This window comes from Argentina anserina, chromosome 4 (genome assembly GCF_933775445.1).
Source record: "Argentina anserina chromosome 4, drPotAnse1.1, whole genome shotgun sequence".
NCBI lineage: Eukaryota > Viridiplantae > Streptophyta > Magnoliopsida > Rosales > Rosaceae > Argentina > Argentina anserina.
The window spans coordinates 15,716,151-15,730,407 of record NC_065875.1 but is presented as its reverse complement, the minus strand read 5'-3'; the positions used below and the strand labels follow the sequence as shown (position 1 = coordinate 15,730,407).

General features: G+C 39.7%; 1 protein-coding gene across 2 annotated transcripts; it reads left to right on the top strand.

Annotated features, from left to right (window-relative positions):
* Positions 1-7,654: 7,654 nt before the first annotated feature.
* LOC126791200 (serine/threonine-protein kinase PBL27) lies at positions 7,655-13,745 on the top strand. 2 transcript variants are annotated; one of them, XM_050517615.1, is made up of 5 exons: positions 7,655-8,147; positions 8,965-9,168; positions 9,276-9,461; positions 12,050-12,441; positions 12,564-13,745. In XM_050517615.1, exons 1-5 carry the CDS (start codon positions 8,015-8,017, stop codon positions 13,191-13,193), a joined length of 1,545 nt encoding a protein of 514 aa, XP_050373572.1. In that variant the 5' UTR covers positions 7,655-8,014; the 3' UTR covers positions 13,194-13,745. The 2 variants fall into 2 exon arrangements, with proteins under 2 accessions (XP_050373572.1, XP_050373573.1); XM_050517616.1 differs by lacking the exon at positions 7,655-8,147 and adding an exon at positions 8,782-8,877.
* Positions 13,746-14,257: the final 512 nt, after the last annotated feature.

Genomic DNA, 14,257 nt, shown 5'->3' with positions numbered 1-14,257 from the left:
CCGGCGCGTAGCTCGCCATCGCCACCCCCAAACCTCTCCATTTTTCCTCCTCTTTTCCTCCACAGCCTCATATCCCCCCTCACGCACCCACATGCGGCAGTATCTCCTCCATCTCCTCCTCCTCCGAATCTTCCCCAAAATTACTCCATTTCAAACACAAATTCACAAACAACAATCACCACAACCAATTTAATCAAATCTTCACCTAATTCACGCCTTGGAAGCACTGAAGCTCGTCGGAGAGCTTGAACCGGCCGGGCTCGATTCGCGGTGAGGAGTGGCACGATCTCGAGTTCCCCCTCCGATTGCAGGTGGCACCGAGGATGAATAGCGGTGGAGAAGCGCTTGCGTTGAGCCGTGGCTTCGTCGGAGGTGTGCTCAAACAGCGGAGGTAGTCTCCGAGCTTCAGAATGTCGTGCGGGAGCTCACGGCGGCGAGGCGAGGTGCGTTGAGCTCGGGGTCGGATGCGGAGGGCCGTGCGACTCTTCTGAGCTAGGCGGTGAGGGCCACGGCGGGCTGGTCGGCGAGATCGCCGGTGAAGGGTTTTCTGAGGGAGAGATAGAGAGAGAGCAATCGGGGAGAGAGAGAGAAGGGGGGAGGCGGGGTGAGGAGAGAGAAAGGGTTTCCGAAAATGGAAACCCTAATATTCAAAATTCCCTTTTTATAGCCTTTTTCCAAATCGGAAACTATCTTCCGTCGTTAATAACTTTCACGTACGACGTCCGATTAGAATGTGTGACGTGTCCACGAACTCGTATGGACGAGCTCTACAACTTTCGTGAAGGAAGTTTTCACAAACGAGCGACGGAGTAAAAGTCGATTCTCATGTCACGGAAACGTAACGTTTTTCTAAATAAAAGTTCCGATAACGTTTCCGTTTTCGATTTACAACGTCGCAAAGCAAAAAAATGTCGTTTAAATAAATTTTACAAACTCTAATAATTCTATAAAAAATTCAATGTATTTGACTCCGAAAAATCGGGTCATTACACATTATATGATGTTGGTAGAGTTTTGTTGAAAGATTGTGAAATTATTGCAGCCTTGACAATAGTGTGGAATATTTTGGATTTTCATTGATTCTTGATGACCTTAATATCTACCTTGTTTGTTTATAGTATTTGTCTATATCATGCAAGAGGTGGATAGTCATCAGTGTTTCGGATTATATATCTTGGTTATTTGATGTGCAGCAAATGCTAGTGTCTTACATCCTCTGTTAGATGTATTGGGCTATGTTGCATTTTGTTGCTTATCAATTTCAGCTTCATTAAGAATTGGTACTGTCGGGAGATCATTGCCTGTACTCCTGGTATGTTTTGGCTGCTAGTGAATATGTTGAGCCTCAAAGAAGAATCAGTTCTGGTGCATGTGGGTTTTATATATACTGGTCATACTCTACTATTTGTTATTGCATTTCTCTATTGCTAATGTTGACAAGGGTTGAAGATGTACTCGTATTGTCACGGAGATGTTGGGTTTTGATTTTGGAATTCTATCTGTGTTTTTTTTATGGTTATTAGCTTCAGTTGTTCATTGCTGCAACCATTATGCTTGATACCCCAAGCATATGGTTAAGGGGGAGTGTTAGGAATATGAAAGGGTTGTATTGTAATTTGCTAGTCATATATATCCTATATACGGCTGTGATGTAACACTGTTCATTACTTAAGAATGTTCACAATGTAGTCCATAATTCTCTCTGCGTTTCTTTCGTTCTTGGCGGCGCAAAAATCCAACATTTATCAAATTTGAAAAAGAGTCAGAGGAGAGGAAATTTTCACGTCCGATTTTGAAAGGGGGAGAAATAAAGAATTCCTAAGCGTCCGGTTAAGATCGATCTAAACCAAAATTAAGGAACTTTTCGTACGTTGTTGAATAGAACTAACAGGGTCAGCTACTCAATTTTTGTCTCTTCTTCTCCCTCTGAATCATTCTAGACGATTAATAATAAGAAGGATACTATGAATCTCCTGGAATTGATGGTATGCCGGCTCTCTTCTGTAAGACTTATTGGCATATAGTTGGTGACTCAGTTTTTGAATTTTGCCTTGGAGTTCTTAACGAGGGTAAAGATCTAGACGGCTTCAATCACACTCTGATTGCCTTAATTCCTAAATGTCGATTGCCTCAACATGTTAATGATTTTCGTCCCATTAGTCTTTGTTCAACTGTTTACGAATTGATTTCCAAGACCATTGCTAATAGGATGAAACAGTTCCTACCACATATCTTCTCCCAGACAAGTGCTTTTGTGCCTAATCGCAACATTGAGGATAACATTATTGTTACATTTGAGACTGTCTATTCCAACAGAATTGATAAGGAAACTCTTAGTCTCTCTCAAGATGGACATCTCTAAAGCCTATGATAGAGTTGACTGGTCTTTCCTTGAATGTGTGATGAGTAAACTGGGTTTTGCTCGACCTTGGGTGAATCTCATTATGCAATGTGTTGGATCTACTATTTGTTATTGTGTTTCTCTATTGTTAATGTTGCCAAGGGTTGAAGATGTGCTCTTATTGTCACGGAGATGTTGGGTTTTGATTTTGGAATTATATCTGTGTTTTCTTCTTCGTTATTAGCTTCAGTTGTTCATTGCTGCAACCATTATGCTTGATACCCCAAGCATATGGTTAAGGGGGTGTGTTAAGAATATGAAAGGGTTGTATTGTAATTTGCTAGTCATATATATCCTATATACAGTCCATAATTCTCTTTGCGTTTCTTTCGTTCTTCTTCTTTGCTTTTCAATTTCAATAAATACATGAATGTTATCACTATGAAATACGTGAATAGTATTTATGTGAACAATAATTTCGTAAAAACCTAAATTTGCTGAACAGTAAAACATTAGTACTGTTCCGGCATTTGAGGTTTGACATAATGTTTCTAATCACATCTTATCCAATCTAGGTGATCGACAAAACAAGTAAAGTATTTGTTTTCGGAATTGTGGAAATTACGCTTAGGAAAATAAGGTGAGTAAATCTCCCTATGATGAGTCTACCCTTGGTGGTGATTCATAATTACGCTTTATTTTAAAAGATCAAAATATGATATGTATATGATATAGTGGGTTGTATATGTGTATAAATGGTAAAATCGTTACATATATATGGGTTGCTATATTATATATTGTCATATTCCCATTCAAATGAGTTTATTTATAACCCTAATATTTGTTTTATTTAAGCATGAATCGCTTGGCTTTTTGTGCAATAACATGTGACAAATGTATTGTACGTGGTTTTAACTTGAGTTATGTTAAAACGTTTTTCTGCCTTCGGACCTGTTCGCATGTCGGAACCTAGCCTTGGCTGGGCGACAGTTACGATTCAGTTAGAGCTGTAGTTTGTCTGCCGGTGTACTGCATGAGGGGTAACAGTTGGGTTACCAGCTTATGAGTACCCATATTTTTGGGATATTGGGTAACATATGGGTTGCCCAATGCCCGGCAGTGTACTGCATGAGGGGTAACGAATGAGTACCTGGGTCTCATGAGTACCCGTATTATAAATGTAATTGGGTAAACAAATGGGTTGCCCAATTTCTCATGAGCACTTATATTTTCAGATATTATTGGACAACCATATGGGTCGTCCTGTGACTCATGAGTACATTTATAAGTGAATGTTTCCAGTATTTACTCTTGTATTACTATGCATGTTATATTGTTGTTTTACTCATACGAGCTGCAAAACTTACCGGGTTTGTGTTTGCAATCCTGGTGCACCTATTCGATGGTGTAGGACATAGTTTCGCATGTGTGGATTAGCAGAATTGACGAACTACTCTGAAGACTTCGAAGTTCTTTATTTTATTTTGTGGTGAGGATTGAGAGGATTTTACATTTCTATTTGATATAATGCTTGAATTATAAATTGGTTTTGTAATAATCGATTCGATTGAGGTGTTTTATGAACTCAGTAATGATATGCTGGGACGATAAGATGATTTCGATTTATTGAGATTGTTTTAGAGTTTTTCACGACTTCGATTTTGAGTTTAACACTTGAAATTCGGGGTCGTGACAGTTGGTATCAGAGTCAAGTTGTGTATTTGGCGATCTATCAGTATCATCCAGGAGCGATGGCCCGACTGCAGCGGACCCCCATCATATGCTCTTCGGTATTGATATGTCGCTTGGTACGCAAGAGTGTTAGGAGCCACACCTTAAGGTTTGGTCCTCTAAGTAAAAGTATTGTGACAATACTTTGATGATTCACCTTCTTTCTGAATATACTAAGTTAATATGTGTTGGATCTATTTTTATTTGGACTCAAGACTTCACATGTATTGACTAAGTGTTTAAATGTTTCAAGGTGATGAATTTGGAGAAGGGCCGCGCACAAGGCCGAGGACGGGCTGGAGGCCGAGTCCGTAATGTGGAGAACCTCTATGAGGAGGTGGCACCACAGGATGAACAGGTTGACCCCGCGGTAGTCGTTAGAGATGAGGGTGTGCTAAAGCTGATCAAGGACATCAGTAGTCTGTTAGCGCCATCATTTCATGGGGGCCTGGATCATATGGTAGTGGATCACTTTATGGATAGTATGGAAACCTACTTTGAGATGATGGTGTGCTCTGAGATCAAGAAGAGGATGATAGCCACATTCTTCTTAAAAGATGACGCTATGGATTGGTGGAAGAGTACAAGATGGACTGTGGATGTGTCCACTATGACATGGGATGGTTTTGTGACACTCTTTCGAGAAAAGTACTTTCCAGCTACAGTGCAAGAGGAATTATAACTTGAGTTCCTTGATCTGGTATAGGGAGATATGACCGTCAGGGAGTATGAGGCTCGTTTTGCACAGTTGTATCGGTTTGTCAGGACAATGGGTGCGACCTCCTTAGCTCAGAAATTTCTATGGGGACTCAAGCAAGAGTACAAGACCATCATATCAGCACTTTGTCTGTCTACCAAGGAGTTGATGTATGAGAGTGCCCTGAATTTGGAACAGGCGAATAAGACTCGCGGAGGAGATGTGGAAAATAGGGATACTAGAGGAAAAGGCAAGGCAATCAGTTTAGGCAGCGGGTCCTCAGGACCAAAAGGTGGATCTTGGAAGAGGCCGAGACCCCATTACCAGACTCCGGCTAAGGCAGCATCGCCATCTACTAGGATTGCACCCGTTAGACAGTTAGCATCAGTAAGGTGTTTCTTTTGCAATGAAATGGGGCACTACGCCACAACTTGTCCGAAATCAAAGAGAACATGCTGCTTTAAGTGTGGGCAAGTGGGACATATGACTAGAGACTGCACCCGACCTCCGCAGGGTAGACATGAACACCAGCAGAGATAGTTACCAGCAGGCCAAGCTAGAGTGTTTGCAGTGGGTCAGCGAGACACAAGAGTATAAGGTACTTTATCTATTTTTGACTACCTTGCTAGAGTACTGTTTGATACAGGAGCATCGCATTCTTTTATTGCTAGTTCGGTAGTATAGAAGTTAGGATTGATTCCTACACCTCTTGGAAACTCTCTATGTGTCACTTCACCTCTTAGAGTGTCCCTCGAACTGGAGACTATCTGCAAGGCTTGTCCTATTATGATTGGAGGTAGAGAATTCTCTGCCTCTTTGATAGTGATTCCGAACCACACCTATGATGTGATCTTATGAATGGATTGGTTGAGGCCGCAACACGCATTGATCGATTGCTTTGACATGGTAGTGTTCTTCCATAGGCCCGGAGAACCAGTGTTTCGTTATCGTTGCCTCAAGTCAATTAATGCCATGAGAACAGGAGTTTTGGCTCACGTGGAATCTGTGGATCAGAAAGTAACTATTGCAGACATTGTGGGGGTATCTGAGTATAGTGAGGTGTTCCAAGAGATACCAGGGTTACCTCCTCGGAGAGTTGTGGATTTCTGCATTAATGTGGTACCCGGTACGGCACCAGTGTTTTTTGCCTTAAAGATTTGGAGACATTACTTGTATGGTGAAAAATTTCAACTCTTTTCTGATCATAAGAGTTTGAAGTATCTGTTCTCACATAAAAAATTGGACCTGAGGCAGAGGAGATTGATGGAACTCCTTAAGGATTATGACTTCACCTTGGAGTATCATCCGGAGAAAACAAACGTGGTGGCCAATGCCTTGAGCATGAAACCAAGGAAACCATAAAGTTTTTACTCAATTAGTCAATTTAGTTATCTTAACCTAATTTATTGTAGGGAAAAAATAAACAGTATCATCCGCATGTCTAAGCACAGTAAGCACTTAATGTGATACAAGAAAGCCAATATTATGTCTTAGCACTGAGTGCGTTGTACAAGCAAACTAAAACATATTCAATATCCATACAAATCGTAAACAAATCGTGTCCAAAGTCTTAAAAAATGTGAATCTTTCTCTTTCTTAATTTGGTTAGACTGACGAATCGTAAACAAAACATATCAGAATCTATAATATTATATCGGTAAATGAATACATCTGTTTTTATATATATTGCCGTATCAAAATATATATGTATATATATTGTTGAAGAGCTCTGTATATATTCCTGGAATTAATAGGAATTAGCAGTGTTGTGTGAGTTGAATTAGCAGTATATGTGATATAAATTGCAATTTTTGGTTGACAAATGTGCAGAACTTGGGATGTTACTAGAATATGAAGAATGTTACAGAGAACTCCTCGCATGCTTAAAATGATAGATTGGTAAAAAGAAAAAAAGGATGTAAACTCTCTAGCTACAAATCTTTCACAGTCGAGAATAGCTTCAGCTACTTCATTAATTTCAACTCAATTATTTAGTGTAATGGGTTTTGACATTAACATTGTGATCGTATATGTTAGGTGGTCAACTGCATTTGTTCTTTATAATTATAACTGGACATTAGCACATGCTTTGGTGTGTCCTTTGCTTTAAGTCTCCAGCCTCCTCCAGGGTCTCACAGTCCGATCACAACCATAGGTAGTGCCTTAGTGGCACAATAAGATTCAGCTTTTAGGCATAGCTAGTTATGGGTGCATTTACACATTATGGGTGGGTAATCATCATCCAAGCTCAACACTAAAGCATCCAAAGAATTCAAAGCCAAAAGGGGTTTGTACTCGAGCAATCATATTCCACGAGTATGCCCACCAATCTGGGTTCTGTGAAAATTTTCCCAAAATGAGAAATTGAATCTCTTCTGTTCTCCCAAGTACTCTCAAGTCTGAACTGGAAATGTCTCACAGCATCAGTTGCAGTAACAGTGAACTGTAGCATCACAGTGACCAACATTGGATCAAACACCATGACGTCACCTCCTCTCCAATCTAACGGCTCACACCCAAATCTTCCTCCAAATAAATCAAACCCCGCCACAGCAATCCCCTCCCCACGTACCTTCTTCTTCCTCACAAACATTTTCAACCATAGCCTAATTAACATAAGCTGTTTCAATTAGACATGTGCTAGTAATGTGTGGAAGCAGATCACCTTGGAGAAGACGGGCCCCACTCTTCTTCCCGACCGCGATGATCATTATTATTTAGTCCCTCGTAATCCAAAGTACACCCAAAGGGGTAAAAGGTAGAAAGTTAAAAGTTAAAAAAGAAAAGTAAAGGCTCTATCTTTGGTTAGTGGCATCAGGCATCTTCTTCTTCTTATTCTCAATAGAGATCTCTAGATGACATAGTCCAGTATTGAGGTCTTAAATGGATAAAGTTTTAATCTTTATTTACAAATGCGTCTCCTTTATTTTAGTTTTTTACTTGCCGAATTGAATTTGTGTGATGTGGGGGGCCCTGTGTTGTTTTTTCCTCTTTACCTTCTCTTACACAACATCAGTTTCTTCGATTTGTTGATCTGCTCCTCACACATGTTGGCCTCGATCGTTCTCTTAAATGGCCACAGAAGAAGGAGACAGGCAGCTTGGGTTTGAGTTCTGATTGCGGTTCTGAGATGGGTTTTGTGTGAGAGGAGCAAAGTTTGAACCTTTTTTTTTTGTATGTAAGTGTTTGTGGGGTTTCTTTTTTGTTGCTTGGGTTGGTTTGAATTTTGGGTTTGGAGGTTTGATATGGGTGGGTGCTTTCCTTGCTTTGGATCATCCAACAAGGAGGCTAGTGGTGGTGTGAAGGAAGCGAGTAAGAAGGAGTTGGGGAAAGAAGGCTCAGCTACTCGGTCTCATCATGTTACCAGAGTTAGCGCAGGTGAATTGAAATTCTTGTCTTCTTTAATTTTCGAGTGTTTCTTGTTTCTGGTTTTCTTGGTTGAATTCGTCTGGTTACTGGGTGTGTTGTGATTTTGTTGAATTGAGTGATTCAATTGTGTTGTTTTGGTGTGTTTTGTGCGTGGGTTGCTGGTGGAATTATGTTTTACTTTGATCTGATGCATCTGTGGTTGTTTTGATTGGTCTGGAAATTCGAGTCTTTCCTGCTTTCTGTGTTGAAGTGTTTCCTTGTTTGTGGATGGTCTTGTTGTTTTGTTTTTGTTTGAATTGTGAATTGATGGAGTTGCAATGGATAACTCTGGAGATCTGCAATCAGTTCCTGATGTTTCAAGAGTCTTGCTTTCTTTTGATGGCCTGTTCTATTCATTGTTTAATCGCCTAATGTGATAGATGGAGAATCTAACAAGTGAATATCAAGTGAAAGCTTGACTAAATTTCTTTTCAGCTCTTAGGATCTACTGTGCATTAGTTCAAAATTGAAAATTCAAATGCCTTAATTCAAGGTTGGCGCTTTTTAATTGGCATGTTCACTGTATTGGTAATGTTGCTGGTTTTCATTGTAGCACAATCTTGCTTGAATTTTAATTCTAATTCTTTGATTCGGCAGCAGTATGTTGTTTATTTGCACCAATGGAACATACATGATACTTGTTCGTTGAAATACTAAATATATTCTGTAACTCTGCTAGGATGTGTACCCTGGGTCTTAGGTATTTACAATTTCATTTTTAACTAAAATACCTGTATAACTCCTTTGTGCCGCCCAAGTTTTGCATTTAATTTGATCAGTTTTGCAGATAAATCAAAATCTCGGACCGGTTCTCATCCTAAGAAGGAACCACCTATTCCAAAAGATGGTCCCACAGCACACATTGCTGCACAAACATTTACTTTCCGGGAGCTTGCAGCTGCAACAAATAATTTTAGGCCCGAGTGTTTATTGGGTGAAGGTGGTTTTGGACGTGTCTACAAAGGTCTCTTGGAGAGCACAGGGCAGGTAGGTTGATTAGGCTGAGATAAGTTGGAGAAGCATATATAGCACATCAATGGCCCAGTCTCATCTTGTCCATGATGGTGTCTTTGCTTTGGCATTATTTGTTCCAGGTAGTGGCAGTGAAACAACTTGACAGGAATGGACTGCAAGGAAATCGAGAATTTTTAGTGGAGGTTCTTATGCTTAGCCTTCTGCACCACCCAAACCTTGTCAATTTGATCGGCTACTGTGCTGATGGGGATCAGCGCCTGCTTGTTTATGAGTTTATGCCTTTGGGATCCTTGGAGGACCATTTGCACGGTTAGCTTAACTTTCTTTCTTATCCATAATATGATATACTCTTATGTTATTAGTATAGATGCTACCGTATGCAATGTACAATAGAATCACAGTCTAGATAATGAGTTATTTTCCTGTGAAAGAGCCTAGAATATTAGGTTCCTTCTAGTGCAGTTAGGATTAGCAATAAGGTTTTAGGGTGTTGAGAGTATGAATTCCATATGCTAAAATTGAAGTACACTTGTGGTACACTGGAAGATTAGTTTGTTTAAAGGTATAATGAGGTAGTTCGTGTTGGAAGGTCTGTGCAACCTAAGAAAAATTGCATCCTCCCTGTGACAATGTTGAAAGTATTAAGATGGGTGGGATTACGCTTATTGACAGATCAATATCATCAAACACTGTGCCAGCAACAGATTGCACCTGATCCATCCTAACTCTGCAGTTCCAACATATCACAGAAGGTGCACGTGTTCGCACGTGTTCTTGAGTTGTACAGACCTTCTTCCAGTGTAGCACGTGTTGGATTCATACACTCAACATAGGGGACTTGTTATAGCACCATTTCCTAGGAGAAGCATGTATCACCCAGGGTTTTATCTAACGAGACATGCATAGCATTGCAGAGTTTAGTCTTCTTGTTACTGTGTGGGTAAGATTACATAGGAATATGAGAAGTTATTCTAAATTGTGAATTCGAGTTTTTAAAGGAAGTTTGCAGTGTAAAATCTATTAAGTTTGCATAACTGATGTATGCTGTGTTAGTTTTAGAAAGTTAGAGAGCACTATTATTTAAGGAGTTCATAACATGGTTATCTACTTATCTGGACCTGAAAGCTTGAAGATAAATAGTGTCATGTAGTTCTATATACCAAGTTAGTCTGTATATTATTGAAGTAGATGGGAATGCTGATGTTGGTTCATACGCTGACTACATAGGATTTATGGTATGTAGCTTCTATTAATAGTTGCAAAATACACTTGACTTGACAGTGTGTTTGTCAACCATTCATGTATCCGATATACTGATAGGTTTGGTTTTAGTGCAATCAATTGTTATTCGTAGCCCTGGTCAACATGCTTTGGGTTTTGGTGCTGTGTTAGGTTTAGTGTTAACACCCGGTGTCTCTTCCCTACATATATTTTGTTTCTCATATCCTTCCAGGACCATACAATACCTTTAATATTGTTATGTTGAAAAAATATTCACTTTACATCTATTTGGCCCATGACTTTTGATATGGTTCGCTTTAGTAGTGGGACATTGTGTGAGTCTTTTGTAGTTCGAAATATGGTTTTTTTTGTCGGATAAATGTGGTTTTTAGCAGTCAAATTTTCATATTCATTTTGTATTTTCAATTGTATGTACTCAAGTTGAGGATACTAGTAGGGTAAGGAAGACAACTCTCTGATGTACATCAGCTTGATGGTTGGGGCTGACATGGCTGTAATGATGGTTATTTAGAATGAACTGTTACCAAATAGATTGAACTTTTACCCTGTATTCTCTGGCTTATACCAGATATGTTTTATTTGCAAATTTGGTTTAAAATTGATGATTTGGACAAAATAAGCAAAGACAGAATGAGGACATAGGTGAGTAAAAGAAAGATGGAGGACTAGAGCTCAAAATTAGTAGAAATGCTACCTGTCAAAGTTGCATTTGAGCTATATTGATCTTAATTAGTCTCCAAGTGGCATAAAGGGTCCAGTCAACCTCAAGCTGTTTATATTGAGGCTCTAACATCAAATTTTTCATATCCAAACATGTTGACTAGTTTCCCGGGGTAAAGTCCACATCCCAACCTGGTTTCAGTTGTGCCCAAGGATCTCTGGAGTACCTTCTAGGCAGTAAACCCTAAACAACCAAGCCCTGTGCAAAAGAATAAAATGCTAAAGTAAAAGTTGTAAATAATAAAATATTATTTACTAGTTTGATACCTTTTCTACAGTATCATAATTCTTCAAGTTGATGATCACATTGAAAATGCAATACATATACATGCATTTCATATTATTAAAGTGCATTGTTAATGAATTTGTCAAGCCTTGGTTGCATTGCAAGCTCAACTATTGGGTCACTCATGTCTCACTGTCATAGACTCAATACTGCAGATTTAAGTCGTAATAACTTCTTAATATGGAGAAACTATAGTAGATCTTTCATCAATATATATTCAATGATGTTCATTTCTAGATCTATTCATTAGCTTGTCATTAAATTTACTTGGGTTTTAAAACTCTAAAGATGCCAATTTTCTAGATTTATGAGGTTTGTGTATATTTTTCTGCTTTTATAGATATAGGAGATGTTATGATAGGTGTGTCAAGGCGGTCTTGTACTGGATGTCATATGTAAGAGATCTAAATCACAAGTACTTAATTCTTGGTACTGAGAAGTATAAATAATATCGTTGAAGGGATGAATGATGCATCGTTCTCTTAGTCATTAAGTTTGTATACCTGTTACTTCACTATTTTAGTTCTGACAGTTCTTAAGATGCCTATCAACTGTCTTCTTTTTCTTCTGCATTTCCTACTCAACTACAAGTCAAGAATAGTTATGGACGTTTAAACTTGTTTAAGCTTTTCTTATTCAATGTTTTCAGATCTTCCAACAGAAAAGGAACCCCTTGACTGGAATACAAGAATGAAGATTGCAGCTGGTGCTGCTAAGGGGTTAGAATATTTGCATGATAAAGCAAACCCGCCCGTAATATACAGAGACTTGAAATCCTCTAACATCCTTCTTGATGAAGGCTTTCATCCAAAGTTGTCTGATTTTGGGCTCGCAAAGCTAGGTCCTGTTGGTGACAAAACACATGTCTCCACCCGTGTGATGGGAACATATGGCTACTGTGCTCCAGAATATGCCATGACAGGCCAGCTCACTCTGAAATCCGATGTCTACAGTTTTGGAGTTGTCTTTCTCGAACTTATAACAGGACGAAAAGCCATTGATAACACCCGAGGTCCTGGAGAGCATAATCTTGTTGCATGGGTAAGCATTTGTTCTTGCCAACTTTACAATTCTCAGTTGTAAAACATGTCTCTAGTTAAGAAAGGCTTTCCTTCACAATTTGTTATGTTCTTTTTTCAATATTTGAGATATTTGGTCTGCAGGCACGGCCACTTTTTAAAGATCGCAGGAAGTTCCCAAAAATGGCTGATCCACTACTGCAGGGCCGTTATCCAATGCGGGGGCTTTACCAAGCTCTTGCTGTTGCAGCCATGTGTTTGCAGGAGCAAGCAGCTACAAGGCCTTTAATAGGCGATGTTGTGACTGCTCTTACATACTTGGCTTCCCAAACTTTTGATCCAAATGCAGCTAGTGGTCACAGTAACAGAGTTGGTTCATCCACTCCGAGGCACATGGACGATCGAAGGAACATGGGAGATGGGCTGGATAGCCCTGATGAGTCTGGAAGAGGTGGACGGCACGGTGGCCACTCATACAGAAACTCACCTGATTTCAGAAGGAAGGATCCGAATAGGGATTTGGGTTCTGGTGTTGAATTAGGGAGGATAGAGAGCGGCAATGGCTCTGGGAGGAAATGCGGTCTAGATGGGTTAGAGCGACAAGAGTCTCAGAGAGACAGCCCTATGAGTGCTGGGAGAGCAAGGGAAAATCTGCGAAATCGTGATCTAGATAGAGAACGTGCAGTGGCTGAGGCCAAGGTTTGGGGTGAAAACTGGAGAGAAAAGAAAAGAGCAAATGTGATGGGTGGTAGCTTTGATGGTACAAATGAGTAATTGCAGCAAACATGCCAAGCAAAATTTTCTTATCCTCTGGGGAAAAGCAGTGTTGTAAAGTTCTGAAGGTCATTGTGATGAAAGAGAAGAAGTTGCAAGGGTGCACATAATCTTCGACAGTCTTGGTTTGCATCTACCAAGGAATAAGTGATTTTTCCTTTCCTCCAACATTGGTGTTGTTTGCTTTTAGTATGTCATTCTTGTAGTCGACTATGGAAAGCAGCAAATGCTTGGGAATTGTGGTAAAAATGGAAACACAGGAAGAGAAAAGCATTGGAGGAAGGGAATGAATAGCGTCATGATTTGGGGGCATTTACAGGTCGCCCCCCAGCAAAATGGTTATGCAACATTGTTCAGTCTTTGTATTTAGGTTCTGATGCTCATATTACAATGGGGAGTCAGAATTATGTATAATTTTTGGCCCCACATGTTATAGTCTGTAAGTGGGGAAATTAGTTGGGTTTGGTTTTGGATGTTGTTTCATCTTGTATTCATACAATCTCTTGTATGGATTCCTGAGTCATGTTTCGGCCTATACAGAAATGTTTCATCCATTTGTTATCTGTGTACATTTCTGCTAATCCTTAAGTTTACATTACTAGTGCTCGTGTCTTCATTAGTTTAAGTTACATTCCTTGTTTATGGGATGAATGGTCATTAGCAACCAAAGCTTCTGCAATGGATATCCAAAGCTTAAAAAAAAACCTCGATGCGGTTGCCTTGAAGGGAAAGCCAAACCTCTTAGAAATGACTGCTTCATGAGCTTCTTTGGCACCTGCAAGTACTTGCATTCTTGAAGTATTGGGGACTGTATAGTCCGACCAGTTTCTGAACTATGAACTTCAATATACGCCAGATCTGACATCTAAAGTATAGCATCCGAAAACAGACATGTTTCCTTGATGCAAGTTCAATGCCTTTGTCCTGATTTTATGAAGTCCAAGGTGAAACAAAAGTCATGGATTGCGACAACTACATAATTATCCGTATCAAAGACGAGCTGATGATATAACCTCATGCTCATAACAATCGTACTGCTTCTTCAGCACAAATTTGTTTCTTCT

Bases quoted from the DNA above. Each gene is read 5' to 3' on its own strand.
- LOC126791200 (XM_050517615.1), top strand. From the start codon at position 8,015: ATGGGTGGGTGCTTTCCTTGCTTTGGATCATCCAACAAGGAGGCTAGT. The intron at 8,148-8,964 runs GTGAATTGAAAT...TCAGTTTTGCAG, and splicing joins TGTTACCAGAGTTAGCGCAG to ATAAATCAAAATCTCGGACC. The intron at 9,169-9,275 runs GTTGATTAGGCT...TGTTCCAGGTAG, and splicing joins GGAGAGCACAGGGCAGGTAG to TGGCAGTGAAACAACTTGAC.